The 27,116-nt window shown below is 54.1% G+C and overlaps 1 protein-coding gene across 8 annotated transcripts in view; it reads right to left on the bottom strand.

The window, feature by feature from the left end:
- Window positions 1–1,330: 1,330 nt before the first annotated feature.
- Window positions 1,331–27,116, bottom strand: part of KIAA0513 (KIAA0513 ortholog) — a 59,754-nt gene continuing 33,968 nt past the window's right edge. For 7 of the 8 annotated variants that reach the window (XM_043898202.1, XM_043898204.1, XM_043898205.1 and 4 more), the window contains 12 exons: window positions 22,638–23,145; window positions 20,608–20,707; window positions 19,714–19,787; window positions 16,849–16,919; window positions 15,362–15,566; window positions 14,976–15,016; window positions 14,427–14,505; window positions 11,937–12,014; window positions 10,801–10,830; window positions 7,958–8,038; window positions 7,471–7,565; window positions 1,331–6,541 (listed from right to left, as the gene is read on the bottom strand). In XM_043898202.1, coding sequence (XP_043754137.1) covers window positions 6,492–6,541; window positions 7,471–7,565; window positions 7,958–8,038; window positions 10,801–10,830; window positions 11,937–12,014; window positions 14,427–14,505; window positions 14,976–15,016; window positions 15,362–15,566; window positions 16,849–16,919; window positions 19,714–19,787; window positions 20,608–20,707; window positions 22,638–22,966 — 1,233 coding nt within the window. In that variant the 5' untranslated portion in view covers window positions 22,967–23,145 and the 3' untranslated portion in view covers window positions 1,331–6,491. The remainder of the gene's footprint in view (window positions 6,542–7,470; window positions 7,566–7,957; window positions 8,039–10,800; window positions 10,831–11,936; window positions 12,015–14,426; window positions 14,506–14,975; window positions 15,017–15,361; window positions 15,567–16,848; window positions 16,920–19,713; window positions 19,788–20,607; window positions 20,708–22,637; window positions 23,146–27,116) is intronic. The other variant, XM_043898209.1, reaches the window with a different exon arrangement.

Genomic DNA, 27,116 nt, shown 5'->3' with positions numbered 1-27,116 from the left:
TTCAGCCATAACAAGAAATGAAATAATGCCATTTATACGGCAATATACATGGAACTAGAGGTTATCATACCAAGTGAAGTGAAGTCAAAGACAAATATCATATGATAGCACATATGTGGGATCTAAAATATGATACAGATGAACTTATTTTATACACATATATATAAAACTGATTTACCTTGCTATATGCCTGAAACACATTGTAAATTAACTGTGTTTCAATTAAAGTTTAATTAAAAAAAAACTAAAATTCTCCTCATATGATCACCACAGGATTAACATCCTCACTACAGTGACTTTTATTACCCAAAATCCAGTTCCAAGATACCTCCTTGGGGAAGCCCACCTTGATTCTACCAGGAAGGACACTCACTCCAAAAATAACCAAAACATTCTGTATTTCCTATATTACATAATTTATAAAATATCAATTGTATATAATATCACATTTTACACTATATGTGTAAAATACTATCTCATACTTTTATACTCAATCTGTGTGTGCACATACACACACAGACACCCACACACACAAATGTACCTTTTTTAACCTCAGCTGTCTCAACCCCACTGAGAGTTCCTGAAGGAAAATGACTTTGCTTGTTCATCTTGTGGTCTTGGAGCCTGGTGGTACCTGGCACATAGTATGAGCTCATTAAAGGTAAGTTGATGGCATAAGGGGCCTCTCCCCTCCCCTTCTGGCTCCAGCATGCCCGGAAAAGACCAATCGTTCCTAATTCCAGAGTTGGGCATTGGCCAAGCTTCATGGGCTCTCTCCTATGAGAACAAAATTCCTAGCTTCCCTCCTTTGGGCCCAGGAGGTGGGAGGAGGGGTGAGCAAGGGCAGAAGGAGCATAGCTTTCAGGTTCTGTTAGAATCAGAAGGAGAGAAAGGTGACCATTTCACAAAACATGCCTGTTGAACCGAGCCGTAAGGGCTGACAAAAGTGTCCTGTTGCTGTCAGGCAGGAGCAGTACCCATAGCCCTTCGGCCCCCAGAGGGAAATAGTGAGGCAGCTGCGGCTCAAAGGCAAGACCAGGATGCCAGCTGGAAGGGGGTGGAGGCATCCCAGGGCCGAGGCTCCTCTATTCACTAACACACGCCCAGCGGCAACACAGTGGACATGCTTCTGCCCATTAGTTTTCCCATGAGACATACACATATCTACGTAATACTCAGCTGCTCGCTAAGTGGGGAGAACGACTATTTGACCCCAGAAAATAGTGTTTTCTTCTGAAAAGCCACTGCTGTCAGTGAGAAGATTGCAAATTCCATTTTAAAAGGTGCTCATGGGTATGTGAGAACAAAAATTCAACATCAACAGACTGACTTCCTTTTTAGAGATAATTTATTTCAGTTTCCACCTTCTGACAATCTGAGGTGCAATATATGGACTTTTTTTTCTTCACAGGAAACAGCTTTGATTTTTAGCGCTGTTTTGAGAGCTCAGTCTTGAAACTTTCTCCACCTGAAAACATAGTTTGTAGAACACAACCTCATGAGATATAAGACTGCAAAACCGTACACATAACACACTCGAATCACTGACCCTGATTTCTGGGTCACTAAGGGCGATGTGTGGAAGTGGCCAATGGGATGTTCGAGTCCAAGACCAACGGGTGAGAGAGAAACAGGGAAAGCACATGGGAGACCCTGCTGCAGCCCCAGAGGCCACGGTGAGGGCCACGCAGCTCTCTCACACTTTAAGGGGAAGGGCCTGCCGTCTGAGTGTGACCATCTCCTTTGGTTGGCCTGTCCTTCTCAAGGTGTCCATGGGACTCCAAGCCTCCAGCACAGGGACAGACCAGGGCCCTCATGTGGGCCCGTGCGTTGGAACAAAGCCCGCTGAGCACTTCTCTTTTGTTTCCACAAGCGTATCATCCTGGACCAAGGAGAGGACAGATGTAGCCCCCCTAAGGCTCCAAGGGGCATCACCAGCAGGAGCCCTCCTCCGAGCTCAGCACACCACTCAGGAGGGCGGTGGGAGACAGCGCCCTGGTCTGACCCTGAAGGCCAGGCCAGGATGCAGGTCACCCTGCCTGCACAGAGGTCCTGCAAGAAGCGATGGGAACGCAGCAGACCCAGACTGCTCTGACTGAGAACTCTACAGCAGGAGTGGGGCCCCTTGAATCCTGGAGACACAGCCAGAGGGAGGGTCCCCTCCCCAGCTCTCTGCTCGTCTCAAGCTCAGACTGACCAGCCGACTTGGGGACACAGGCCGGAGCCAGGCCACCTAGGGACAAGGCAGACGGTGTCTGAGGCGCTTGCTTGGGGAAGGACAGCAGGGAGACAGCGGCAGAACAGGCCCGGGGAGCCATAAGGAGCATCTTGACGCTCCTGGATGGGTACCCCTGGATGGGAACCATCTGGAAATGCTCCCCCCATCTGCTATCTGGATAACCCTCACAGCCCTACTCCCAGCCACACGGCCACAGGGAGGTACTACGGCATGTGGCTTGAGTAAGGCCCGGCTCCAGCCCGGGTCTGAGTGTCGCACACCAGCCAATTATGGGAGCTGTCGCCAACACCATTCCTCTGCAGGGGGGCGGGGAGAGGGGAGAGTCAAAAGCTTGTCAAGCAGATCTCACCCTCCAGAGTCATAAAAAGGAATAAACGATTTACAGGAAGACAGGTGAGACCTCTGAGTGGTAGGAGCAGCGGCTCAAGGGAACTAAAAGGCTGTGGGTGGGGGAACAAGAACCCTGGGGCCAAGGGGTTGTGGACCCGCAAACCCGTAGCTCTGTCCGTGGCTAAAAAAGTGCGTGGCCAGTGGGGTGACCAGCCTCCCCCGAGGCTGCAGCAGGGCCCTTCCCCTTCCTTCCCAATCTCCCCACTCCTCTGGCAAATGACTCCGCCCCTTGGCTGCCCAGTTGTCTCAAGTTGTAGGTAGTTTGGCCACACAGCTTATCTGACCACACACACGGGCCTGCCGGATCCTCCCTAACTGAAAAGCCAACTATTCAGGGAGCAGTGACACCCAGGAAGGTCAGGCTCAAAGCTGCGGCCCTGACTTCCGGTTGTGGTCACCTGGGTTTGACAAAACCCCTGACAGACTCCTTTGTGGTGTGAACACACCTTTTTCTCACATCAGGAGGCTGGGATACAGTGCTCTGGGTGATAAATTAACCCACTTAAAACAGCCCGCAGAAAAACACACCTCAAGGCTGCCACCTTCTCTCCACGGCAGTGGAAGTCACCATCTAACTGGGGAGGGAGAGGTGAGTATGGGCTCCGGGAAGGAAGAAAGAGGTCAGGCAGCATCTCGAACTCCATCCTTGGGGCTCCATCCTTGACCCAGCATGGGCTCACCTGTGACCTTGACCCTCCCAGGTTTCACTGGAGCACAAATCTCAGAAATTGAACTCTCTTTCTAGTCCTCCTTTTGGTAGATTAAGAGCTCCTCGGCCTGGTTGGTTTTGTTTTTTGGCAATAGGAAAATCACGGTCTACTCCATTTCACTGTACAAATAACTTACAGTATCAGAACTTGATTCTCCTGCCTTTGGTTGAACATGCACACACAGCAGATACAATCTGAACGTTAGCACGCCCCTCTTAAACACCTATCAATATTGCTAGAACTCTAACAAAGGATGAAGACACACAAAGCCACATCTCAACAGAATCCTGTTTGCAAAGCAGGGTACTTTTTACTTGGGAGAATCAGCTGTTTGGGCTCATTACATTCACAGAGCCCTGAAGGGCAGACAGCAGGAGACCCGCCATGTCATTGCTAACGCAGGGCTTTGAAGCTCCGGCTTGGGACCCTGAACCTGCTGGGATGGGAAACTCTCCTTGTGGATACGACCCAGATGCTTCCTGCCCTGAGTCTAAGTTTACAGGAAGTTCCTGAGTTTACAGGAAGGGCCAGCAGAGCACTTTCTGCAGAGCCTCCTGGGCATGTGTTGGGTGAGACTTCACACGCTGGCACCTCTGAGCGCCTGCCTGGGTCTGTCTGCTCTGGCCAGGCCTCAAAAGGAAGATCACGTCACAGAGAGGAAGTGTCAGCGAGGCAAGCGGCTGGCTTCTGCTAGGGACGCTGTGCCTCCTCCGGGTGATACTGGCCAGACACCCTGAGGTGACATGCTCAGAGAAAGACAGTCACCAACAGGAGACAGCAGAGCAGCCTCCCAGCTACCTCGACGTCAGCCACTCCACGAGGCCCACAGTCTCTGGTGGTGTCCACTCATGGGGCTCAGCGTTTCGGGCAGCAGTTTTGGGGTCAGATTTACTCTCTCAGGAGCTGGATCTATTAATATATGAAGAAGGGGAGGGGAAAAGACCCAAAGCCACCCTTGTTTCTACCTTCAACTGCTATTGCAAGAGACCTATATGGGAAAAACAAAAAAAGGTCTCAGGATCATCCTGAAGTGAAAGTGCTTGGAAAAGCCGGGAGAAATCAAAGCTGCATTTCCTTCCCAGTTTGCATGCGTCCTCCCGCCCCACCCAGGGGGAAAGAGCCCTCCACTCCCCAGCATCCCTGGAAAGACCCAGAAGCTACTGTCTTCCTCCAGAAATCAGAGTGAATCACACTTCCACACAAATCTTATATATACAAAGATAAGTCTTTTGGGCACCTTAGAATAAAGTGTTAATGCATTTCAACTAACCACTAAGAAAAAACTAAGAAAGCCTATGACACGCAGTGGAGAGATGTCCCTTCGAGGGCCTCAGACAAGCTGCTCACTGGGCATGGCCCTGACTTCAATGGGGGGTGGGGGGCGTGCAGCACAGAGCATCAGGGGGTTGTTGAACGTCTTAGGAGGGGCAGCATCACCTCTAGCAGGTATTGGAGCAGGACCTGCACACTCGTGAGCTGGATGTTATTTCTCTGAACTACATTCAGGAGAGACATAGCCAATCACTGGGCCAGTTTCCAGCCGGCGTGGCCTGCCCCCACACAGGACAGGCAAACTAGCCACATGACTGTGCTTTGTTCAGTGATGTGGCCAGAGAGACTGCCAGCATAGACACACACGCACACACACATGGGTGTGTGTGCCATCATGAACACAGCGGGGCTCCTGGAGCCCAAGCCCCCACCCCGAGTCTCCTGACAGGACATCTCACACCAATGCACTCGGGTCCTGCGTGTTTCCCATCGCCTCTCTTATGATCACCAGGACGTGCATTCCTCAGCTCAACCAACACTTGCTCTTCTCTGGAACGTTCCAGGGAGGCATCCCCCATTAGGGAACCTGTGAAGTGCCACCTGGAGGGCTGAGTCTTGGACATGTTTGTCGTGCTGCAGGAGGTGGAGTGCAACATGGGATGGATGGCCAGGGCAGGAAGGACAGAGCCCCGCTGGCCTCGCAAGGCCAGTGCCCTGGAGCCAGGCTGGCCAGGGCAGCCAGCAGGCTGGAGGCTTGCTGCCAGACTGCAGTCCCTCGGGCTAGGCAGCTGTGCCTGGACAGACCTGCGGGGAGGACCCCTGGTTCCCAGCACCTGAGACGGCGAGGGGGGTGTCCGCAGAGTCCTCGGGAAAGCGGCCTGAGGGCTCGGGCAGCGGATGGCGCAGGCTTCCCAGGCGGCCGGGGTGGAGGGCCTGACCCTGCGAATTGCACAGTCCTCACCAGAAGCCGCCTGGGCCACGATGCCTGTAACACTGACACAGATTTTTCTGTCTTTTAAAAATAAAGAGCAGCACTGTTTGCTTTTAGAAAGGGCAGATGTCTTGAAGCTGCTGAAGAAAATTCTCTTTTCTGGGCTTCATCATGGAACAGACGGCCCCAGGGAGCGAATGGTGGAAGTCTCTCTGCCTCAGAAGGAAGTGGTCAGCTGACCAGGAACATCTCAGACGCTTCACACAGACACCTGAGGGCCGCGTGGGTCCAACACAGCTACTCGGAGCCGCGACAACCCCGGGCGCCCCCACCCCTGACTGTGGCTGGGCCTTCTGCAGCCAAGAAAGCCGTCCACTGCCTCGGACTCTCTCTTGCCCTGAAATAGAGGGTGTCTCTCTCCTCTGGGGCTTCCTGTCACACGGAGAGGAGACCCAGTACCAGCCCGGGCTGACACTCAAGAGGCCACCCCCGCTGTACTTGGCTGTGGGAGAAATCCAGTCCCACCCTGCGGGGAGGGGCCCAGATCCTCACTCCCAACTGCCCCGTGTCACTGGCGTGGGACTGACATGTGCCAGCTCACAGCTGCCCTTCCCTACCTTCCCACATGCCCCGTCTTCTCAGCAGGAGGCTGTGATGGACACGTGCCCGCCCTGGACCCAGCATCCTTCCTCCTGTGCCCCCTCGGTCCCATGTTGCAGGCCTGCCACTCGGGGGTATGGACAGTCACCTCAGTTTTAGCTGTGTAATCCCAGGGGCACTTTGGCACGCAGGTGGGGGGCAGACACAGGCAGAGGGAGGTGGGGAGGATGGGCAACCAGATTCTTCTAACCGCTAGTTCTAGAGCGGCGTAGGTGCTGCCGATGTCATGCAGGGGGGGTGAGAGCCAGCTGCAGTCCTCCTGGGGGAGTCTTGGGCCACCTCCCGTGGCCTACTCGGTGGCCATCTGCTCGATGTGGTCGCTCAGCAGCTTGTACTGCTCTGCAAGAGAGAACAACGTTATTCCTTTTGAGGGAGAGGGAGACTCAGGCAGGCAGGGTCTTCTCACAGGCATGGTGACGGCGAGCTTCCGCAGGTGTGCCTGCGGCCTGGAGGTGGGCTCCTTCGAACCAGGCTGCATCCTCCCACAGAAATGACGCTACAGAGGGCAGGCCGGCAGGGCCCAGCAGCCTGGTGTGGGGAGAGGAACGTGTCACAGGAGCCACGTGGTGGGGGGATGGTGCTCTGCCCTGTGCTGGGCGACAGGGCCAGTGACAGCACTGTGAGGCTGTCCAGGGCACCTCCTGAGGCCGCCTGTCCTTGGCCCTCCTTGACTTGGTGCAGGGTGGAGTTTTAGACAATACTGGTCTAGCCAAATACATGTCTATGTGGAAGGCTTTTTGGGGGACGAGAAGGAGGCATCCCCATCATGTGGGATGATGCAGAAAGGCCAGCTGTTTATTAGGGAAGTTGACATCAGCAATATATCTCCTTTCATTACAGAAGTCAGAGATTCTAGAAAAACCAACCTCAGGACCCCTGCCCCTCCTCACCCCAAACCTCCCAGGGCAGTGTGGTTCAAGAAAGCAAGGCAGGCCATATGCTGGTCACTTAGAAGGAGGGCAACTCGGGGCCAGAGTCTGCCCATTTTCAAGGTCAGAGTCTGAGTGCCAAGTTACATCTTTACTTGGGCCCTGCCTTTAAGCACTGACCGGGCAGAGCCACCCCGCCCCCCCACCCCCAGCAAGTCCTACCTAGCAGAACTGGGTTTCCAAATGGAAGGAAAAGTGTCCCATGCACTTAGGCAGGCAGGAACATTTAATGTCCCATTTCAAAGTAAAGTAGGGGTAATTCTCTGATTGGGATGGGGATCCCACATGCAGCCCACTTGCTCCCGAACCCTCAGCCCCGCCGGCCTGGCTAGCACTCACCCTCGTCCAGGTTGCCGATCACCGCCTGCTTCTTCAGAAAGTCATTGCACAGCTTCTTGTTCAGCCCGAATGCCAGCATGTTGTGCGTGAACGTGCTGGGGGGACATGCCGTGAGCTGGCACCCCTCCCACCTCCCGGGGGGCAGGCTGGGGGGAAGGGAGCTGGGGCCCAGCAGGCAGCCTGCCAGGAATCATTAGAAAGAAGTAAAAACCAAATTGCCTCCTCAGCCAGCCAGCTTCGCTCACCGTGAAACGGTGTGGAGGCCAAATGGAGTGACTCGTGTGCCTCTGAGACATTTAGGAACTCACAGTGGTAACAACCCTGAGTCAGGGGCGTGTGACATCATACGGGTGGCGCTCCCCCAGTGGAGCCCCCGCCAGGAGCATCTTTCCCGGCCCCTCCTCACTAGTCTGGACCTCGGTGTCAGCACCTGGCCCTGCCCGCCCCGCTTTCTCGTCCCGGGGTGCCCCGGGGTGGCGGCACTCACCCCAGCTGCCCGAAGGTGATGTTCTCGTTGAACCGCAGGCTGTCATCCCGCTCCTCCTGGGTCATGTGGCACCACCTCTCCCTGCAAGCACAGGAGGGGCAGCAGGGGGCTTCAGGCCCGCGTCCCCGCCGCTCGACCCTCCCCTGCTCTGACCTACAGGTGCTGGCTTCCCTGACACAGAGGGGACTCCTGGGCCGAAGAGCTGTTGGCGCTGCTTCTAAGAAGCCTACCCAAAGGCGGGGGAGCGAGACACACACACTCATCACCTTGTCCTGGCAGATATGAGACCCAGGGCCCCAAGACAGTGTGTGCTTAGCAGTCACCTAGAACATTTGCTAGGAGATGAGAATCCCGTCCCCTACCTTTTCTAAGGTTCAAGGACAAAGGAGGCCACAGCTCATGTTACAGGCAGGGACAACTGCAGAGGCCAGGGCCCCACCAGTGTCTGACAAAAGTGGGAGTCAAGAACCTAGCAAGGAGGAGGCCCTGGGGCTCCCTGCCCACTGTCTCCAGGCCTCGGGCTCTCCGGCAGGGTCCGCAGCCTCTGACCACATGCTGCCCGCCTGGCTGGCCCAGCTCTGCCACTCACCCTGCTCCTGGCTTCCTCCCGGCCAAGGCCCGCCCTGCATGGCCGCCCCAGGGCCGGTGACTGCTACCCTGTGACCACAGTGAAGATGGCGCGAAGCCTCTATGTAGAGATGGGAAACCCTGCGAGGAGGGACCACGGCCCGTGCAGCTCCCGGGCTGGGTGTTCTCCGTGCAGGAGCGTGGTGTCAGGGCTCAGGCAGGGAGGGTGCTCTTCTGAGCCTAAGGAGCTGTGTCCTTGAGTGAGAGCCCAGTCCACCCGATCCCTCAGGGCATAAGCCCCTTCCCTTGCAGATAGCATTGCTATTCTCAGTGGCCTGGGGAAGTCAGCCCTCAACCACCCCACCCCCGTCCTCCCAAGCTTGACAGCCACATGGCCACCTGGGAAATGAGTAGATGCCTACTTCCCCTGAAGAATTACACTCGGGACAAGGAGTCTGATTAAAACAGCATTGAGAGAAAAAAGATAAAAGGGAGAGAAGAGGGAGTATGAGGGGTGTCAGGGTGATGGAGAAGCCAAAGGAAGAGGAACAGAACCAAGAACATCAACTCTCGACTCCTCTTCACTGTTCAGGCCGAGGGAGCCCACTCGTGCTGCTGCAGCTGAGTGGGAACCACAGGACACTAAGGCGCATCAGAGGTAGGAGGAGGTGTCACTCCAGTCTCCTCATGCTAGCAGAACATCCATGAAGATACCTGGAAGGTGCTTCCAGGTACTATGCTAATCCCATTCCACGCTCCTTCCCATCCCCTTTCCCCTGGTGGACACCCTTAGGAATGCCCAGGCATTAAATCCCCAAACCACCACCAGGCTCGCTGGGTACAGTTGCACAGGTTGTGCACTGCACAACCCCATCCCATGTGGAAGTGGCTCCCTTGCCTCTGTGTAGCACAGAAGTCCTGACAGTAGCCGCAGAGGTGACTTTTTTTTGCTGTGGTGAGGATTAGAGTTGGGACATTTAATCTGATCTCTGACGAAATAGGCAGAAGGTCCATCAGGGAATGCCTACAATCAAATCAATGCTTTAAAATTGAGTCCAACGCCCAGTACTGGTGGAAGTCTAATACCACAAGAGGGCAGGTCATGTGTCTAAGATGCCACAGTGAGAATCTGGATGTGACAAGCAGGTTACAGAACAGGAAGCTCCTGAGAACAGAGAGGATGCTGATGGTGTTGTCAGCTGACTTTGCCAGAGAGAAATCACGCTGGAGACACAAGGTTGCCCAAGGACCCAGAGCCAAACTCTGGTCCCCCAATCTCGGGGTGTCTGGGGGGCAGGTCTGGGAGATGCATGGCCATGATCAGAGGCCATGATGCTCTGACCCTCTCAGGCCTTGGCCACGGTGCTGGGAAGCCTTACTCCAGGAAGGCTGGTTAATCACCCTATACTCTAGAGAGACTGTGGGAACTCGGGAGCTTTTTATGAACGGAGGTAGCTGCTGTGCTTAAGTGCTCCTTTTAAAGCCATAATAAGGCTGCATTAAAAAAAAAAAAGACAAGATTTCACATAGAACAATAAGCACTAAAAATACATCACTGATTAAAGGAAACATGCTTTGGGAAATTTCCACCAAATTTAAAAAAAGCACTGTATCAGAAATTATATTTTGAATAGGCAAGTCTTTAACTCTAAAAATATCTTAGGAAGAACTCTAACACATATCAAGTTCAAACAAAATCAGAGCCCATTGTGGGCTCGCAGGAAACAGCCGGTCCTAGACCTCTGCCTTCAGGGGCCCCTTGACACGCACAGGCCCCACATCACTCAGTGGCCAGGGAGCACGGGGCAGCTGTCCTTTCTCTGGGACCCTCAGACTCGTCCGAGTGGGCGAGGGTCTGCCAGAGCCCGCACGCCTCTGGACATGACTATAGAGACAGGTCCTCTGTCTGCACTGGCAGCTCCAGCCAGGATCAATGACCAAGTGGGCGACAAGTGACCCTGAGGGTGTGGTTTCGGGGTCTGCTCGGAGGGCCAGAGTGGCCCGTGGAGGCTGGCTCACTCACGGTCAGAGCTGACCTTCTAAACCTCACTGTCCCCTCCTCTCGGGACACACACCAGGCCTTGCAGGGTTCTTGGGGGGCTGTGTCTGCCTCCTGGCCATTTCGAGGTCTCTATCGTGGGCGAGCTCCCCACCATCACCAGCCTGTCCCAACGCTGGGCCCGCCAACTGCGAGTCCCACCTGCACCTGGGTGCCCTCCCCCAGCGGCCCTGGAAGGGCCCCCGCACTGTCCAGGGACAGGCACGTGGACACACACCTCTTTTTCTCCTCCTCTCCAGCATCCCCTCTGGAGCGGCAGCAGAAACAGGTAAACAGAGGAACATGTCAAACTCATGCAAGATATGTGGATGGAAAAAGAGAGCAAGCGCGGAAGGAGGGTTATCACAGCAGAGACAGAGATGGAGACAGGGTTCCGGGTGGGAGGGGGGCGCTGGCCGAGGAGTCGGAGAGCAAAGCAACACGAGATCCCCCTCGCCTACAGGCATTTCCTGCATCTGCGTCTCCCAGCAGAGCACAGAATTCTGTCTAGAATCCTAAGGAATGGTCCGGGACCTCTCTCCCCACGAGCTCCCCTGCCTCCCAGGACACACAGCCACAGCAGGCCATTCCGCCCCCATGGGGGTTTACTGACTCTCCCCCGAAAAGAAAGATTTCACTTAAGATCCCCCAAGTGCCAGTGGACTGAAGTCTTAGCCAGCAGGCTCTGCCCTCTCTGCTGCCGGGAGAAAGGTTCTGAGGTCTCCCCAGTGTTAGAGAAGAAGGGGGTTCATCTCATTAACGAGAAGAGATGCGGAGACTTCAAAGTCCCATGACTGGAGGGGCCAATAAAGTGACCCAGGCCTGGGAGGCTGCTGCCCCCTCCCCACCCCACTGCTGCATACAGAAGGCACCAACCTTGGCTTGCTGAGCCCCAGTGCACACTCCTCGCTGCTCATGGTTTACAAAGGGGGGTCTCCAAAGGGGCCCCAGGGAAGCTGCAGCCCAGAGGAGGCAGCTGAAAGTAGCGACTGCCTTCCCCACACATGAATCCTGCACCCAGGGTCCCAGCTTAGGAGCCTGGGTTCTTACAGAGACAGTCAGAGTGGGTCCGAGGGGGCCCCGGGAGCTTCGTTCAGTGGGAGTTCGCATTTCTGAGGAGGGTCAGGCCAAGTCATGCCAGAGCCCCAGGGGGGAGAAGCGCTCATGCAAGCTGGGCCCCCCACCCGGAAGCTGTGCGCCCAGGACCCTTCAGGCAGCTTGCAGGGCACCGGAGCCAGAAGGGTTTGAGGAAGAAACACAAGACGTGAGGACTCAGCCGTTCCGTCCTTCTGCTCTCCTCTTCAGAAACAGGACAAAAAAGCCTCTCCCTGGTCCTCTTCCCCGAGGCAAAGCAGGCCTGGACTTGGCTCCTACCTGGTCGTGGGAGACCGCTTTCTCCTCTCACAGTGGACGGCATCGAAAAAAGCTGCATTCCAGAACCTCAGCGTGTGCCTGCAAGACAGACAAGATGGGAACACAGTGGGTCTCAGGCGCATGTTCTTGTTTAGTTGCTAAGTCATGTCCGACTCTTTGCAACCACGGACTGCACACGCCAGGCTCCTCTGTCCTCGACTATACCCTGGAGTTTGCTCACATTCATGTCCACTGAGTCACTCATGCTTTCTAACCATCTCATCCTCTGTCACCCCTTCTCCTTCTGCCTTCAGTCTTTCCCAGCATCAGGGTCTTTTCCAATGAGTCGGCTCTTCACATCAGGTGGCCAAAGTATTGGAGATTCAGCTTCAGCATCAGTCCTTCCAATGAATATTCAGGGTTGATTTTCTTTAGGATTGACTGGTTTGATCTCCTTGCAGTCTGAGAGACTCTTAAGAGTCTTCTCCAACACCACAGTTCAAAAGCATCAATTCTTCAGTGCTCAGCCTTCTTTACGGTCCAACTCTCACATCCATACATGATGGTTTTTCCAGTATATGAACCTTTGTCAGCGAATCGATGTCTCAGCTTTTTAACGTGCTGTCTAGGTCTGTCACAGCCTTCCTTCCGAGGAACAAGTGACTTTTACTTTCATGGCTGCAGTCACCATCTGCTGTGATTTTGGAGCCCAAGAAAATAAAATCTGTCACTGTTTCCATTTTTTCCCCTTCTTAGCGATGAAGTGATGGGACTGGATGTCATATTCTTAGGCTTTTTAATGTTGAGTTTTAAACTAGCGTTTTCACTCTCCTCTTTCACCCTCATCAAGAGGCTCTTTAGTCTCCACTTTAGTTCCACATGGGCCATAAAGGCCTATGTGCCTTTATCCTCAATGGAGCTGGTTCCCTGGGCCTCGGCAGTGTGTCCTGGGGTCATCTGCATGTCTCCCAGGACCTATAACCTGGACTCAACAGGTCAAAGGTGGAACCACCACCTGTAGGACAAGGACGAAGCCACTTCCCCTTCTCGGTCTCCCGCTGAGGCTCCCAACAGGAAGCAGAGGACTCAAGGAGACCTGCTTTTCTAGAGCAGCATCTCTTAACAGAAACGGGAACCTGGCAGGGACAGGCCATGTGCACAGAGCAGACTCGTTTATAGGGTCGCACAAGACAGAACCGTTCTTCCCAAAGATCAGAGTTTGCAAACCTATGGCACGTGGGCCAAACCCAGGCCCCTGTGTCTTTGTGTAAATCAAGTTTTAAGGGCTCACAGCCACGCTCACCCACTTACATCCTGTCCATGGCAGCTTTGGCACTATAGAGGCAGAGAGGAGTGCTTGCCCACAAAGCCTAAAATATTTATCACCCAGCCCTCTACGGAAAAGTGTGCCGAGCCCTGAAGCAGAAGATAAGACAGTAGCCCAGCTGAGCCCAAAGGGGCCCGAGTTAAATCATGGACGTGGGCCCCGGGCTGGTGGGCTGCTTCTCTCTGCTGCCACCTGAGCTGGCCTTGCAGGCCGGGGCTGCAGGCTTCCGGACGGCGGCAGCCCAGCTCTGGCCGGCCGCACGTCTCCCACGCCCTGTCCTGTTGTGCCAAGCTCTCGTGCTGCGAGACTGATCCTCACGGGAGGGAAGCGTCTGACACCCTTTGGGTTCCAGGTGCTAATCTGCTGCCGACTTGTGAGTAAATAAAATAAAACACGTGGATGGAGAGGCTTTGGAGGGACGAGGGTGTGCTCACAGCAGAAGGTGGGATGTCCCCTGAACACGGGTCTCCCACTCCATGGCCTTCGCGTGTGTACGGTATTTATATACGTAAAACAGCTGAACTAGGACATAATTCACATACCAGAAAACCCACGCTTTTAAAGTCTACAACTCAGTCGGTTGGGTTCTGGTATATTCGTGGACTTATGCAACCATTACCACTATCTCTTTCTCGGACATTTTCATCATCTCATTCCCCGCTTCCCCCAGATCCTGCAACCACCAATCCGCTTGGTCTCCAGGGCTTTGCCTCCTGGACACTTTATGTAAATACACTGCGTGGTCCTTTGGGTCTGGCTTTGGTCATTTGGCAGAATGTTTTCCAGGTCCACCCACACTGTGGGTGCCCCATTCCTTTACGTGGCTGAGTAACAGCCCACACTTTGTGCATCTGAATGGACAGACATCAGGTTGTTCCCACCTCTGGGCTCTTCTGAACAGTGCTATCATGAATGTATGTGCACAGATTTTTGCCTGAGTACCTGTTTTCAATTCTTTTGAGCATCTACTCGGGAGTAGAATTGCTGGGTCATGGGATAAAACTCTGTTTAACCTCTGAGGAACTGCCAGGTCGTCTTTCACAGTGGCTGCTGCCTCGGACAGTCCCACCAGCAGTGTGTGAGGTTGTAATTTCCCCGCATCCCCGCTAACACTCACTATTGTCATTTCTGATGGGGACGTGGGCGCTGGCAGCTGCTGCCCCCCAGGTGGAGGGTGGTCTTACCAGATGGGCTGCTGCTTCAGGTGTGTGTACAGATAGATCTTCTCTCCTTTCCTCTCCTCCTCCAGGCTGCACACAGTCACTGCGGGATGGGGAGGGGGACTTGAGCAGGGCAAATCCCCCAGCAGCCCTCCTGGCAGGCCCCACGTCCCCCCAGAGTAACACAGACATGCAGCGGAAATTCCAGGGCACCTGCTCCGAGGCCCACATCATTAACGACATGCTCAGGCCCAGCCTGAGGACTCAGTCCAGGGAGGGTCCCAGGAATGGCTCCCCTACCCCAGGAAATGTTCCTTGACATCCCTGGGATGAGGAGCTGGTCGCCAGAGAAGTGGTTTTTCCATGGAAATTCCGTAAGAGATTACAGACTGGAGCGGAGAGCAACTGGGGAATCATGCAGGACAGTGTCTCCTGCTATGGGGAGCTGGAGCCCCAGACGTGTGGGGACCTGCCTGGGGGGTTGCTGGTTCGCTGTGGGCTGAGCTAAGGCCCCAAGGGGCTGCAGTGGTGCCACCCAGGCGCCCACAGCCCTGGGCCCAGGGAGGCACTCACCCGTCTTCCGCGGCTTCTCCTGGGGTCTGCCCTCTTCCTCCCTTGGGGAGAGAAACCACAGAAGTGACAAAACAATCCCCCGCCCCCAGTTTCCCAAAGAACCCTTCAACATTGCTTAAACAGGATTATGTCTCATAACCCATGTGTACATTTAGGTGGTTTTCTGAAAGCATGTGCATGAAATCAATGCTACATTTACCAATCGCCAGTCTTTTAGAACTGAGATGTGGAAAACTCTGGAGGGCGGGGAAGCAGCCACGCTTCCCACAGTGGCTCTAAGGCCCCAGCGACAGCTGAGGAGGCTGAGATGCTTTGGTCACCAGGCCAGGGAGCAGCCTCCCAGTCACACCCATGGTCAGGGAGGGGTGCACATGGGGCACACTCACTCGCTCCTCCTGGCTGGGGGCCCCTTGGGCTTTGTCTCCAGCCCAAAGAAGCCCTTGACGTTCTCCGTCTTGGCCGACGTGTTCTTCAGCAGCCGCTCGGCAATGTCCTTCTTTTCCGCCAACCAGCTGTTGGCTGACTTCAGGTAGGAGTCGATGCTCCCAGCCGGCTTCTCCTTGGACTCTGCGGGGAGCAGGTGCGGCTTACCTGGAGGTGGGAGAGCGGGGATGAGAACCGACTGGAACCATGGAGGCCGGGGTCGCCTCCCCTGCCATTGCTGGACATGCTGACGGGAAATGGGGGGCTCAGGGACGCCCGCAAGCAGACGCAGGGCCTGGCCCCTACTCTCTGGGGCGGACCCCAGGCACCTCCTGTGTCCAGGCCAGGCAGGCGCCACCAGGGACGGAGGAGGACACAGGCAGGGACCCAGCCCCCGAGAGGCACTGAGGCCAGGAGGCGGGCGAGCACGCACATAGGTAAGGGTAGCACACACTGTGTGCTGAGTGGCAGCCGGGCCGGGCCTGAAACAGGAGAGTGTTGGGCACGGGAGAGGGTGGAGGAGGGCAGCCAGGAGAAAGGAGGAATGTCCCTCCCCAAGGCCGTGTACCGACCAAGGTCCAGGCAGCCCCACAGGCCCAGGTTGCTCTCTCAGGTCAAAGGGCCCCAAGCGGAGGAGTCAGGCCAGTAGCTACAGCAGCGCAGGGGGGTGGGGAGAGGGTGGGCTGTGCACAGCTGGCGAGGGGACGGAGTCGAGACGCAGAGGAAGGGGATGCGAGAGTGAACCCACGGCGCCAGCGCTGCCCTGACCCAGCTCCAGCCCCTGGGCAGGCCCCCAGAAGCCCTCTCCTTGAGGAGGCCTGAACAAGTGTCTGTGGTCGCAGCTCAAGGAGCTTAACAGGGGAGCCCTCCAGCTGCGATGCACGGGAGGCCCTAGGGCCACAAGCCAGCACAGGTCAACCTGCCCTCTGCTCAGAGACAGCTCCAGCCCACAGCCCCGGGCTGCTCCTCTTCACCCTTGCCCTCAGCTGACCCTGCGTTCACGTTCACCCAGAACATGAGACCTGCACATCCTCACACCAGCCATCCTGGCATCCACCCTGAAACATCCTGCCCCGTGTGTCCACTTTCTTGTTTCCTCACAGCCAGACCCTCAGCCTCCCGACCCATGCTGTGGACCCTTCTTCTCCTCCTGTTCTAGGAGTCTCCCTCTTCCTCATCCCCACCCTAACACCAGCTCCCTTTGTTTTCTGGAGGCCCTGCAGCTTTGCCTTAAGAAATCCCCACTTGGGGACTTCCCTGGAGTTCCAGTGATAAAAATTCTGTGCTTCCACTGCAGGGGCTGCAGGTTCGATCCCTGGTCAGGGAAGTAAGATCTCACATGCTACGCAGTGCAGCCAAAAAGTAAAAACTAAGTAAAAAAGAAAGCTCCACTCGATGGGTGTTGGAAGGTGAGGGTCCGCCCTCCCCGTGAGCCGTGCCAGGGCCTCACCGATGTGGTAGTAGGTGAAACACATGGTCATGAGGTTCTTGGCAGGCCCGAAATCGTCCATCTGGTGACACCTGAAATGGGAAGAGTGGTGAATGGCTGATGGGTCCCCCCACCCGATTCCCTCTGCACGCTCCTGAGAGGACCAACATACTCACAGACACGTCTAACTGTTACCTCACCCACCTGATGCTCTGGAGGAGAAGCCACAGAAAGAGCTCCCTGGGTCCAGGGACACGGCCTGGGAGAAGGTCTGATTCCAGGTGGGAAGGCCCTCGCCATCCATCTACCTGACCTCTTTCACTGTCAAGGTGGGACAGCCAGGGCCCAGGAAGCTTGACCCCGCCCCAAGGGGCAGCCCCAGAACTGGAGGTCAGGCCTCGGATCTTAGGCCTAAACCTGTGTCTGGCCCTACTTCTCAGGAAGGAGCATGGGCTTGGGTGATACGCAGATGTGGGCAGTACCAGGGTCACCTGGAGAGCGTGTTAAGATGTGGATTGCTGGGTCCACCCTGGAGTCTCTGGGTCAGTAGGTCTCAGGCAGGGCCCAAGAACATGCATTTCTAACAAAGTGCCTTGTGAGCTGATGTTCTGAGGCTCCTTGCCCAGAGACAGCACTTTGAGAATGACTGGGAATATGAATATCTACTTACCCTACACCACTTGCTGAAAATCAAAGTAATCGATTACATACCAGAACCTGCGCTAGGCGAGAAGATGTCCTACAGATGTAAAGGACTGTACTTATTATATTGAGAGTATGAGATACACATGGATCCATTCAACGTAGCAAACAAAAAAAGGGGAAAAAACTTCAAAAACAGGACCTGCCTGCCCCTGGGACTCTGTAGCTGCAGAGCTATAATGATGTCCACTGCTGCTGCCGCTGCTACTAAGTCGCTTCAGTCGTGTCCGGCTCTGTGCGACCCCATAGACGGCGGCGCACCAGGCTCCCCCATCCCTGAGATTGTCCAGGCAAGAACACTAGAGAGGGTTGCCATTTCCTCCTCCAATGCATGAAAGTGAAAAGTGAAAGTGAAGTCGCTCAGTCGTGTCCGACTGTTCGCGACCCCATGGACTGCAGCCTACCAGGCTTCTCCGTCCATGGGATTTTCCAGGCAAGAGTACTGGAGTGGGGTGCCATTGCCTTCTCCGGATGTCCACTGCAGTACCATGAATTAGAGAAGAAAAGGAGGAATCAGCTAAAGCCCGTTAATAGGGTGCTGAGTAAATCATGGTATAGTCATACATTCATATATCAGAACACCTCACAGCCATGACAGATGCACCACTGAATGCAAACGCATGGGACTGCCTTTTTAGAAGAAGTATGCCCTTGCTGGTGCGTGTGTTATTAGGAGTGGGTTGTCACTGGGAGACGGACTAGAAGTGAGAGAACCTTTCCTTTTCCTCTTAGGCTTCTGTGCTTTCCATTCTGTTCCTTCATGCACTTTCTTTCCTGTTTAGTTTTTCACCTCAGATAAGTATTACTTCAAAAACGAAAATCAACAGACATTATCTAAACAGTGGGATGAGGGCCACTTTATCATTTAACATAAAAATAATCCAATAAATCTGAAAAGCTACATTTCTATAAAATTTTTTTCCAACCATAAAAAAACATATGCTCACAAAGTCATGGAAGGAGTCTGTGTTTAAAATTTAACTCCCCCAACCACCCAGTGTACTTATTTAAGGAATAATTGAAAGAAAAATGGAGAATTAGATAGGCATGTTACCATATGGGGCATACCATATGTGACACCATCTATAAAAAGTATACATTCATGGAAGTTCCTATAGATACAAATGTCTGGAGGTCAAAGTGTCCTCAGGGCGGGAGAGCGTGCTGACCCCCGACCTCCTGGGGCTGCTCTGTGCAGCTCCCGATGCACCCCCGGAGAATGTGGGCCCTCAGCTCCCTCCACAAGCCCTCTCCACCCAGGCCAGCTCCCAGACCTGGATTCCTCCTGAGCACACCCAGAACTTGGCACATTCTGAGCAAGTGTAAGAAAAACAGGGGCTCCTAGCTTTTGGCAATTTTCCTCCAGTCCATGCCCTGTGTTCACGGGAACAGAAAAAGGTGGGGAGACACGGGAAAGTGGCCACAGCCTAAGCCACAGACCAGCCACAGACCTGCTCCGAGGCCACGCTGAGTTGATGGGGGCAAGCGGGCTTAAATGATGATCATATCAGAGTCAGGGCTTCCCTCTGCCCCTGGTTTCCCATGCACCCGCCCCGTGATTAAAGTCACTACTTAGTTACCCCCAGGCAGACATAGCTCCTCCGGTTCACACTGTGGAGGGCATGTCCAGCTCTGATGCAAGTCAGGGCGTCTGAAGCAGGTCGGGAGCCCTAGAGCCCCAGGCCTCAGGAGCAGGAGCCCCAAGACTCATCCGCCAGCCTCCACGGCCACACATTGACAGTGGGCTTCCTCCCCAGCCCACATGGTCCAGGACGCCCTCTGAGACAAAAGGCCCCAGAAGCGCCTCACTAGGAGTCTGGGCAGGTGACATCATCCAGCCATCTCATTAGTGGGCGGTGAGAGTGTGTGTGGAGCATGTCACTACAGGAAGTCCAGAGAACCCCCATCTGGGCTGGAGGAGGGCAGGGCGGGCCGTGGAATCATAGCCTGTCTCCACACAGGCAGGGGGGACTGACTCACGCCCAGCTGTGGCCCTCTCTTCTCACGGGACTGTGCGCTCTCCCGTGAGATGCTGGTCACGACTCCCAGCAGATGCCGGGGGGCGTCGGGGCAGTCAAGCTGATGATGCGTGTATGTGGAGAGAACACAGCTGGGGTCTCTCGGCAGGGGAGGGAGGAGAGATGAGCAGTTAGGACGGAGGCGTTGAGCCGCAGCATGACTTACTCGAACAGGACCACGGCGAAGGACTGCACCAGGCGGTAGAAGGTGGGCTCCGAGACGCACTTGGAGTTGCAGCGCTATCCAGGAAGAGGGCAGGTGGTCAGGCAGCCGCTGGCAGAGCCGTGCTCGGCTCGGAGGGGCTGCGGGCTCACCACAGCGTCTCCAAGTGCCGAGCATCTCTACACACAGCCCCGCGCGGGCCCAGCACGAGCCCTGCTCCACAGAAACCTGGACTCGGCAGAGGGCTGCCCTGCCCCCAGACCGCCCCACATCATTCCCTGTGTCTCTCTGTGAGATTTTAAAAGCTAGCAACTTCACCCACTCACCCACACATGGGGAAGTATGGAAGGATGCAACCCCAAGGTGACAAGGCCGGCTATTTTTTGGATGGGGGATTTATGGGCAGTTTTTCTACTTTTGTTTACCAGTATTTTCTTGTCTTGTAAGGATAACTTATTTGTGATAAAAAAATACTTTTTCAAAAATTTTATTATCAGAGCATAATTGCTTTGCAAAGTTGTGTTAGTAAAAAGTACTTTAAAAACTGAGAACTTCATCCATTTTACAGGAAAAACAAAAAAAAGTACCTATTGGCTATTTACAAAACTTCTCATCTGAGCTTACACGGCTGTCATTGTCTTGAATACTTTATCTTTATGAAAACTGAATGTTGTGGGTTCTTTAATAAAAACATGCAGGGACACAGCCCGTGTGCTTGTCTTTAAAAAGACAAACATATCTGGAATTTCATGTGGCTGAGAGGCCAGGCTGCATCTTCCACTATTCTAAAAAGGCCTTTTCGAAACATCTCTAGATGAGCTTCACATGTTTTGCCTGTGGGGTTGTTTCTCCAGAGCAGGTGGGCTGCCCCACCCCACAGCCCTGTCACCCCCTTACCTGGGCGCTCACATACCGGGCAAACCATTCCCGGCCTTTCCCGTTCTCACTGCTGCAGTATTCACCAAACTTGGCTTTCTCCTCCTGGTCCAAGTCCTCCCTGGAGAAGAGGGCAGAGGGGAAAGACAGGAAAGCTTCACTCCTCTGGAACTAAAAGGACTACAGTCGGGGAAGAGGAAGGACAGGAACCCCTAAGTGCAGGTGACGCTTGACCCTGGACCCCCATCCTTGCCTCAGCTCCCCAAAGGTACTGCACTCCGCCAAGTGCAGGTGCACATCTCAGCCCCTGGGCAACCCCGAGAGGAAATGGTATTATTGCTGTTTCCAAGAAGAGGAGCCTGGCTCGAGGATCAGACACAGTTGTGGAGCAGTGAGCGGGAGCCCCATCTAGACTTCCTGGCTCCAAAGCCCACGAGACCGCCCGTCTCAGAGAGGTTTGGCACCCACAAGGTCCATGGCCTCTGACAGCAGGATTCTCCAACTCACCCGACCCCGCCTCATCTCTAGAGCTGATGAGGTATGGAGCCACCCACTGGAGTTAAGAATTCCTAACCTGCTCAGTCTCAGCAGGACATACAGAGCCCACGGTCTGACGCCCCTCCGGCCCTCAGATGGCCTGGTTGCTTATCCCACTCACTTCTGAGGGGCCAGTCTGCTCTCTGATGCTCCCCAGCTCTGCGTGTGAGGGCTGAAGACCGGGGAAGGGGCCCCAGGCCTGCGAGTCACCACCGCCAGGGTGGACAACACGCTCACCTGATATAAACCACTTCCAGGCACCTTTGTGGGCGGGTCAGTACTCTATCCCCAATTTAATGACTAAAATGGGGTAGCAGAAGGCTGAAGATCAATTGGCTTCTACAATTTCATTTATTTAAGGTTTCACAGAAAACATCTTGGCCTCATTTATCCCAAAATACCAACACCAGATGAAATGTAAGAATTTGCCAGGCATGTGCATGGAGCTTTGGAATGAATGCTCTCGACAAGGCATCTGACTCAGTTGTCCAGCTTCCATACTGCCGACAGACAGGCTGCCACAAATCTCGACTGGCCTTCCTAGCAAGTCAGTGAACTTCTGGGCTTTCTCCTCTTTTCATTAACTGGGTATGCTCAGAGAAAGCTGACTAATTTCAGTGTGAGTCAAACAAAATAAGTAGGAAGCCACATCTACTGCTCTCCCAGAATGCACTCAAAATCACACATAAAAGCATTTGGGGGATGGACAATTATTAGGATGCTAATAAACCCTTTCCCTCTCCAACCACAGAGAAAACTGAGCCACATCTGCAAAAGGTGGAAATCACCCAGCCAGTTAACTATTGAGGGGCTAAAGCACAACAGGAACCAACATCCTCGCTGTGTGTGGTCAACTGGCAGAAATCCTTTTGCTTTAATGAAACTGGAAAAGGGTCCCTTTGGCCAGAGTGCCTCAGGCCACAACATGTGCCCATCTCAGAAGCCTGGTTAAAATGCAGATTCTGACTCAGTGGGTCGGCTGGGGCCCGGGACTCTGCGGTTCTAACAATCCCCTCCACCACCCGTGTCGCTGATGCTGCGGGTCCTGAGGAGGGAACTTTGGCATTTCACGTGCTGCTGTGAAAGATGCAAGACCAGCATCGAGACCTGAGGCCTGAACCGAACAGTGTTTCTCTTTCCCCTGCTGAGCTGGTAACAGCTGTGAAACAGATTCCCAGGTCCAGCCTCTACTTCAGCTGCAGCGATCAATGCTCCTTGTTCAAACCGTCAGGAGCCACCAAAGAGGGGCCAGAGAAAGGCGCGAGGGCAAGTCCCCATCCTAGCAGCTGTGTCAGGGTACCAAGAGGCATGGCCACCTGAAACCCCCTGGGCTTGCAGCACGCCTAATTCGCTGTCAGCTATAACACCTCGGAAGGCATGCCCATGGGGCTCACCTCAGACGCAAAGGAAGCAAAGCCCAGGCCTAAGCGGAGGGATCTCCCCAAGGGGGTCTGCAAGTAGCGGGTGGGGCTGGGCCCGGGAGGTGCCAGCGGCCGGTGAGGGCTGGGGCTTACCCTCCAGAGAAGATCTTCTCCACGTAGCCGCGCATGAAGTCGCGGAGCTCCAGCGGCTCCTCGTCCTTGGCGGAGTCGGCGCTCTGGTTGGAGGAGAAGGACTCGTTGGAGGAGGAGCGGCGGTACTGGCCCCAGGACGGGTGAGAGGGCGACTCGCCCATGTCGTTCTCGCTGTCTGCCGACTCCGTGGTCTCGCTCTCCGAGGCGCCCTCTCCTGGGGAGCTGTCCCCATCCTGCAGCTTGGGGGGTGGCGCCTCCAGCGGCGAGGAGACAGACGGCTTGGCCCCAAAGTCAATCAGCGAGCCCACGGGGACCTCAGGGGCCTCCATGGCTCAGGCCGGGGGTTGCGGAGCAGGACGTCGGGTGGGGAGTGGGGGGACGGGGTTCCCAGGTGCGTCAGCAGGAGCCCCAGGCTGAGCGGGAGGCCGCCGGGCACATGTGCGCTGCTTGGGAGCCGCTGGCCGCTGGGATCGACTCCTCTGGGATGGTCCAGGGGGCCCTAAGGCATCTGGAATGTAAGCAGAGACACGTCATCGTTCTCACCACGACAGCTTCCCAACTTAGATGAAGCGATTAGGCTACTCCTGCCCCGGCAGAAGAGGCTCCCAACTTCCAGAATTTGGGCCAGCTCTCTGCTGCTGTCCTCTGCGGCTCCCTCACCATTAAACACATGCTACAGGATGGGCAAACAGCAAACAAACACACCAATCAGGCTTTCTCCAGACTAAGCAAACAGACCTCACCGGGGCTGCACCCGCAGGCCCGCTCCCCACTCCAGCTGACCAGGCAGAGACTGATAAAACGAATCACCCGCCACCCGCTGTCCCTGGATCAGCAGCAGAGGAATACGGTGTACTCAGGCGCAGGCTATGCACGCGGGCTCCTCACCTCTGAGGCCCAAGGCTCTCCCTTCCCGGGCCCCTTCTCAGCTTTTGCGGACTGAAGACCCAGAGCCTCCTCGGCTGTCACACGTGGGGTCATCATGACCCCTCAAGCCCTTCCATGGTTTCTAAGCGGCTTTTGCCAACCAGACCCACCTCCTCCTCCCTGCCCGCTCCCTGCACCAGGGCCACGGCATCCACCTCCGGGTGCCCGCCCTTCTGACCCTTAGGCTGGGTGGTCCTCTCCCTTCTCCTCCATCTTCCTCCCTCAGCCCCACCCGGAATTCTATTCACCCCTCTAGACTTGGCTGAGTACCACCTCTTCACAGACACTTTGCTCAGACCTTGTGCAGTCTATTTACTGATTCCTGTGTGGCCACTCTGGAACTTTACTGACACTCATTTAATAAGTCTGCTTGTTTGACAGATAGATATTAGTATTCCTGCTTACCCCACTAAGGTATAATCCTCTGAGGGGCGGACCATGCCTCAGCCACCTTTGTAGCAATATGCGAGCGCCCAGCACAGAGTCCTAAGTGTCCACTGTATGTTTGCTCGATGGATGACCAGACCTGACCGTGAACATGTGCTGCGAGTCAGGAAGCTGATGATGTAGGCAGAACTGGGATGAGGATCTTTGCTTCTAACCAGGTCTCTGCCAGTCAGTTCAGGGGCCACCTGCCATTCTGGGGCACCTCCCCAGTGACAAGGGAGGAGCCCTCCTGATATGAGTCCACCTTGATCCTGGGCCCCTGTCCCTGTCCTCTGCCTCTACAACACCTGGCAGACAGGTGGCTTCCCATACTATACAACTAATGCATCTTCTGAGGCAATTCAGTATCAAAACTGCATTTACTGTCTCTTAAGAGCCTAATATCCACAGATCGATTATGGGCTCCTCCAAATTCCCCAGCCCAGGATATTTTTAGATGTCCTGAGTCAGAAGGATGGGATGGCTGCCTCCCTGTCACTGCAGAGGCAACAGCCCTCTTCAGCAGAGTCCTACAAAGACTGCCTTGGTCCAAAACAGAGATCCAGCATGAATCCCAGCTCAAAAGAACTTTCTGGGCCAGGAGAGCAACACAAAGTGTGCAGAGAGCCCGAGACTACAGAGCAGTGGGCTGGGGTCAGGGCTGCCCTGGCCCTTCGTGCCAGCAGGGCGGGTGAGCTGTGGCCTCTGCTCTCTGGGCCGGGGTCCCCGTCAGAGACATCAAGGGCAGGGGAGGGCTCTAAGGTCCTTCTGACAACCATGCTCTCAGCTCTCCAAAGATCAGAAAATCACACCTATAACAACTCACCAGATATTAAAAATGGAAAATCACACACTAGGAAAAATGTGGGCAGCTACTATGATAGGAAAAATTGAGTTAATTATACTTATGTGAGAATTCACCCAAATCCAATTTTTTAAAAATCTATAACACTACTCAATTAGGTAAGGCATACAAAAGGAAGTTATTAAATTCTTAGACAATTCTTCAACCCATACTAATAACCACACATATAGACAGGCAAATCAAAACAATTAGGTACCAGCTTACACTACAACATAACCAAAATTTTGAAAACTATAACTGCAAAGCAGATGAGATTATGATAAAACTAATATTTTCAAACAATTCCAGCAACAGGGATAAATATTAATAAGATTTTAGAAAGCAATTCCCATAATTCTTAATTTTCTTTCCTCTGATCCAAGAATTCAAATGCTTGAAATTTATTCTAGGAAAGTAATTCCAAACAGTCAAAAACAGTTACATGGTCTGTAACAGTATTTATAATCCTCATAAATTAGGGGGGAAAATCTAAATACAGTAAAGTGGCAAATAAAATCTAACAACTTGATGCAATGGTAATCAGTGTATGATGCAATTAGAAGAATTCACTTTATACTTACATAAACAAATATTCTACAGTCAACAAACATTTACTAAATCCTACTGCATGCCAACCTCTGTTCTGGGTGCTGGAAATACTGAAGTGAATGAGTTTTAATTGTACTATAATTACAATCATGTGTACATATGAGAAAGGACTGAAAAAGTAGACAGAAATGTGTAATATTACAGTGCTGGCACTGAGATCTCCCCTTTTTATTTTACTATCATTAACCATGTAGTTTACAATGAAGAAAAATTCAGAGGAAAAGGAAACAAGTATCTTGAAACATTTCAGGATTTAGTCTGAAGGCTGCACCTATTTACCAAAGCAGAACCCAACAGAACAGAAGGGCAAGACCAGACCCTACTGTCACGGCTACTTCTGGTCAGGCCCGAGGCAGTTTCAGAGGCTGGCGGGGAGCTCTCCCGGTGCCTTTCTAGCTTGGAAATTTGGGGCGTGCATGAGTCATTCTTTCTCAGAAGCCTCCTCAGTGGGCTCAGGAAGGAGGGGACAGGGTGAGGGGCCGGGCCCTGCAGGAGAGGAAGCAGAGGTCCAAGAGGGTGCTGGGTGCCATGCGGGCACCGTGGGCTGCAGGCGGCAGGCCCCTCTGCCCAGGGATCTCTTCTCCCAACCAAACCTGCTCCCGGGGCTGAGATGCAGGTGAAGCAGCCGCTTATGCTGAGGGCCTTGGAAGTACCCCACCCTCTTCCTTCAGGAAGGAAACAGAATTATGGGCCTCCATCCAGGACAAGGGGACGGTCACTGTCAACACACCAGGATCACATACCTCACTCGACTCCTGTGATCTCCAGCTAGAGAACGCAGAAGAAGTGGGCCCAGGGGGACTGACCGCACTGTCCCCAGGTAGGGCCAGCCAGGGGCTGCCACTAAGGTTTGTGGGCCCAGTGGGATCAGACCTAAAGAACTTTCTCTCTTGAAGTGCTGAAATCCACTTTGTGAAATCTTCTATTTTATTTCAAAATACCTCTGGGCTAAAGAAGACATGTCCGCAGGTTGTATTCAATCCCTCTGCTTTGTCCTGTGTACAAGAAGGTCCCTAGACCCACTGCAGGGCCACAGCCCTGGGTTTAAATCAGAGTGGAATCTCTGCAAATAACATAGATATTAAAAATGCCTTCCACAGACTTGCAGCCAAATGGACCTTCCTGCAACTGCATCCTCACAATTCACCTCCTAGGCCCTATGGCAGAAGCCTCTACCAACCACACTAGATAAAATCCTAAGTCAGCCTATCGCTCAGAGAGGAGCCTTCTTCAGACTTGGGGCCAGAGAAGTGGATAACTGAGCTGAGAGGAAAGACTCATAAGAAGACCCCATAAGACTCTAAGGTCTTCTGAGAGGAAGACAGTGTCTTAGGGAAGGAAGAGCCCACACAAGGGGCCTAGGCAGCCATGATTTTGGAAAGTTCCAGACAAGGGAAGGCTAAGGAGGGAAGAGGCTGGCAGGGTGGAGGAGCGGGGACAGATACCAGGACCCTGGGTTGGGTTCTCAGGGTGACTGGCAGGTAGCCGTGGCAGCAGTTTGGAACAAGAGCAAGGGGGCCAGGGGAGGTGGGTGCGGTGGGCGCGATCTTCCAGAAGCTTTCCTGACCATGTGCACCCCTCACCCCCGCGCCCCACTGTGGCAAGAACTTGGAAGGAGATTGCCTCCTGTGGCTGCAGACCACATCTCCTGGAGCTTTGCTCAAACCCTGATT

The sequence above is a fragment of the Cervus elaphus genome, chromosome 4 (genome assembly GCF_910594005.1).
Source record: "Cervus elaphus chromosome 4, mCerEla1.1, whole genome shotgun sequence".
In the NCBI taxonomy this organism is placed as follows: domain Eukaryota; kingdom Metazoa; phylum Chordata; class Mammalia; order Artiodactyla; family Cervidae; genus Cervus; species Cervus elaphus.
This window is presented reverse-complemented; position numbering and strand designations above follow the sequence as displayed.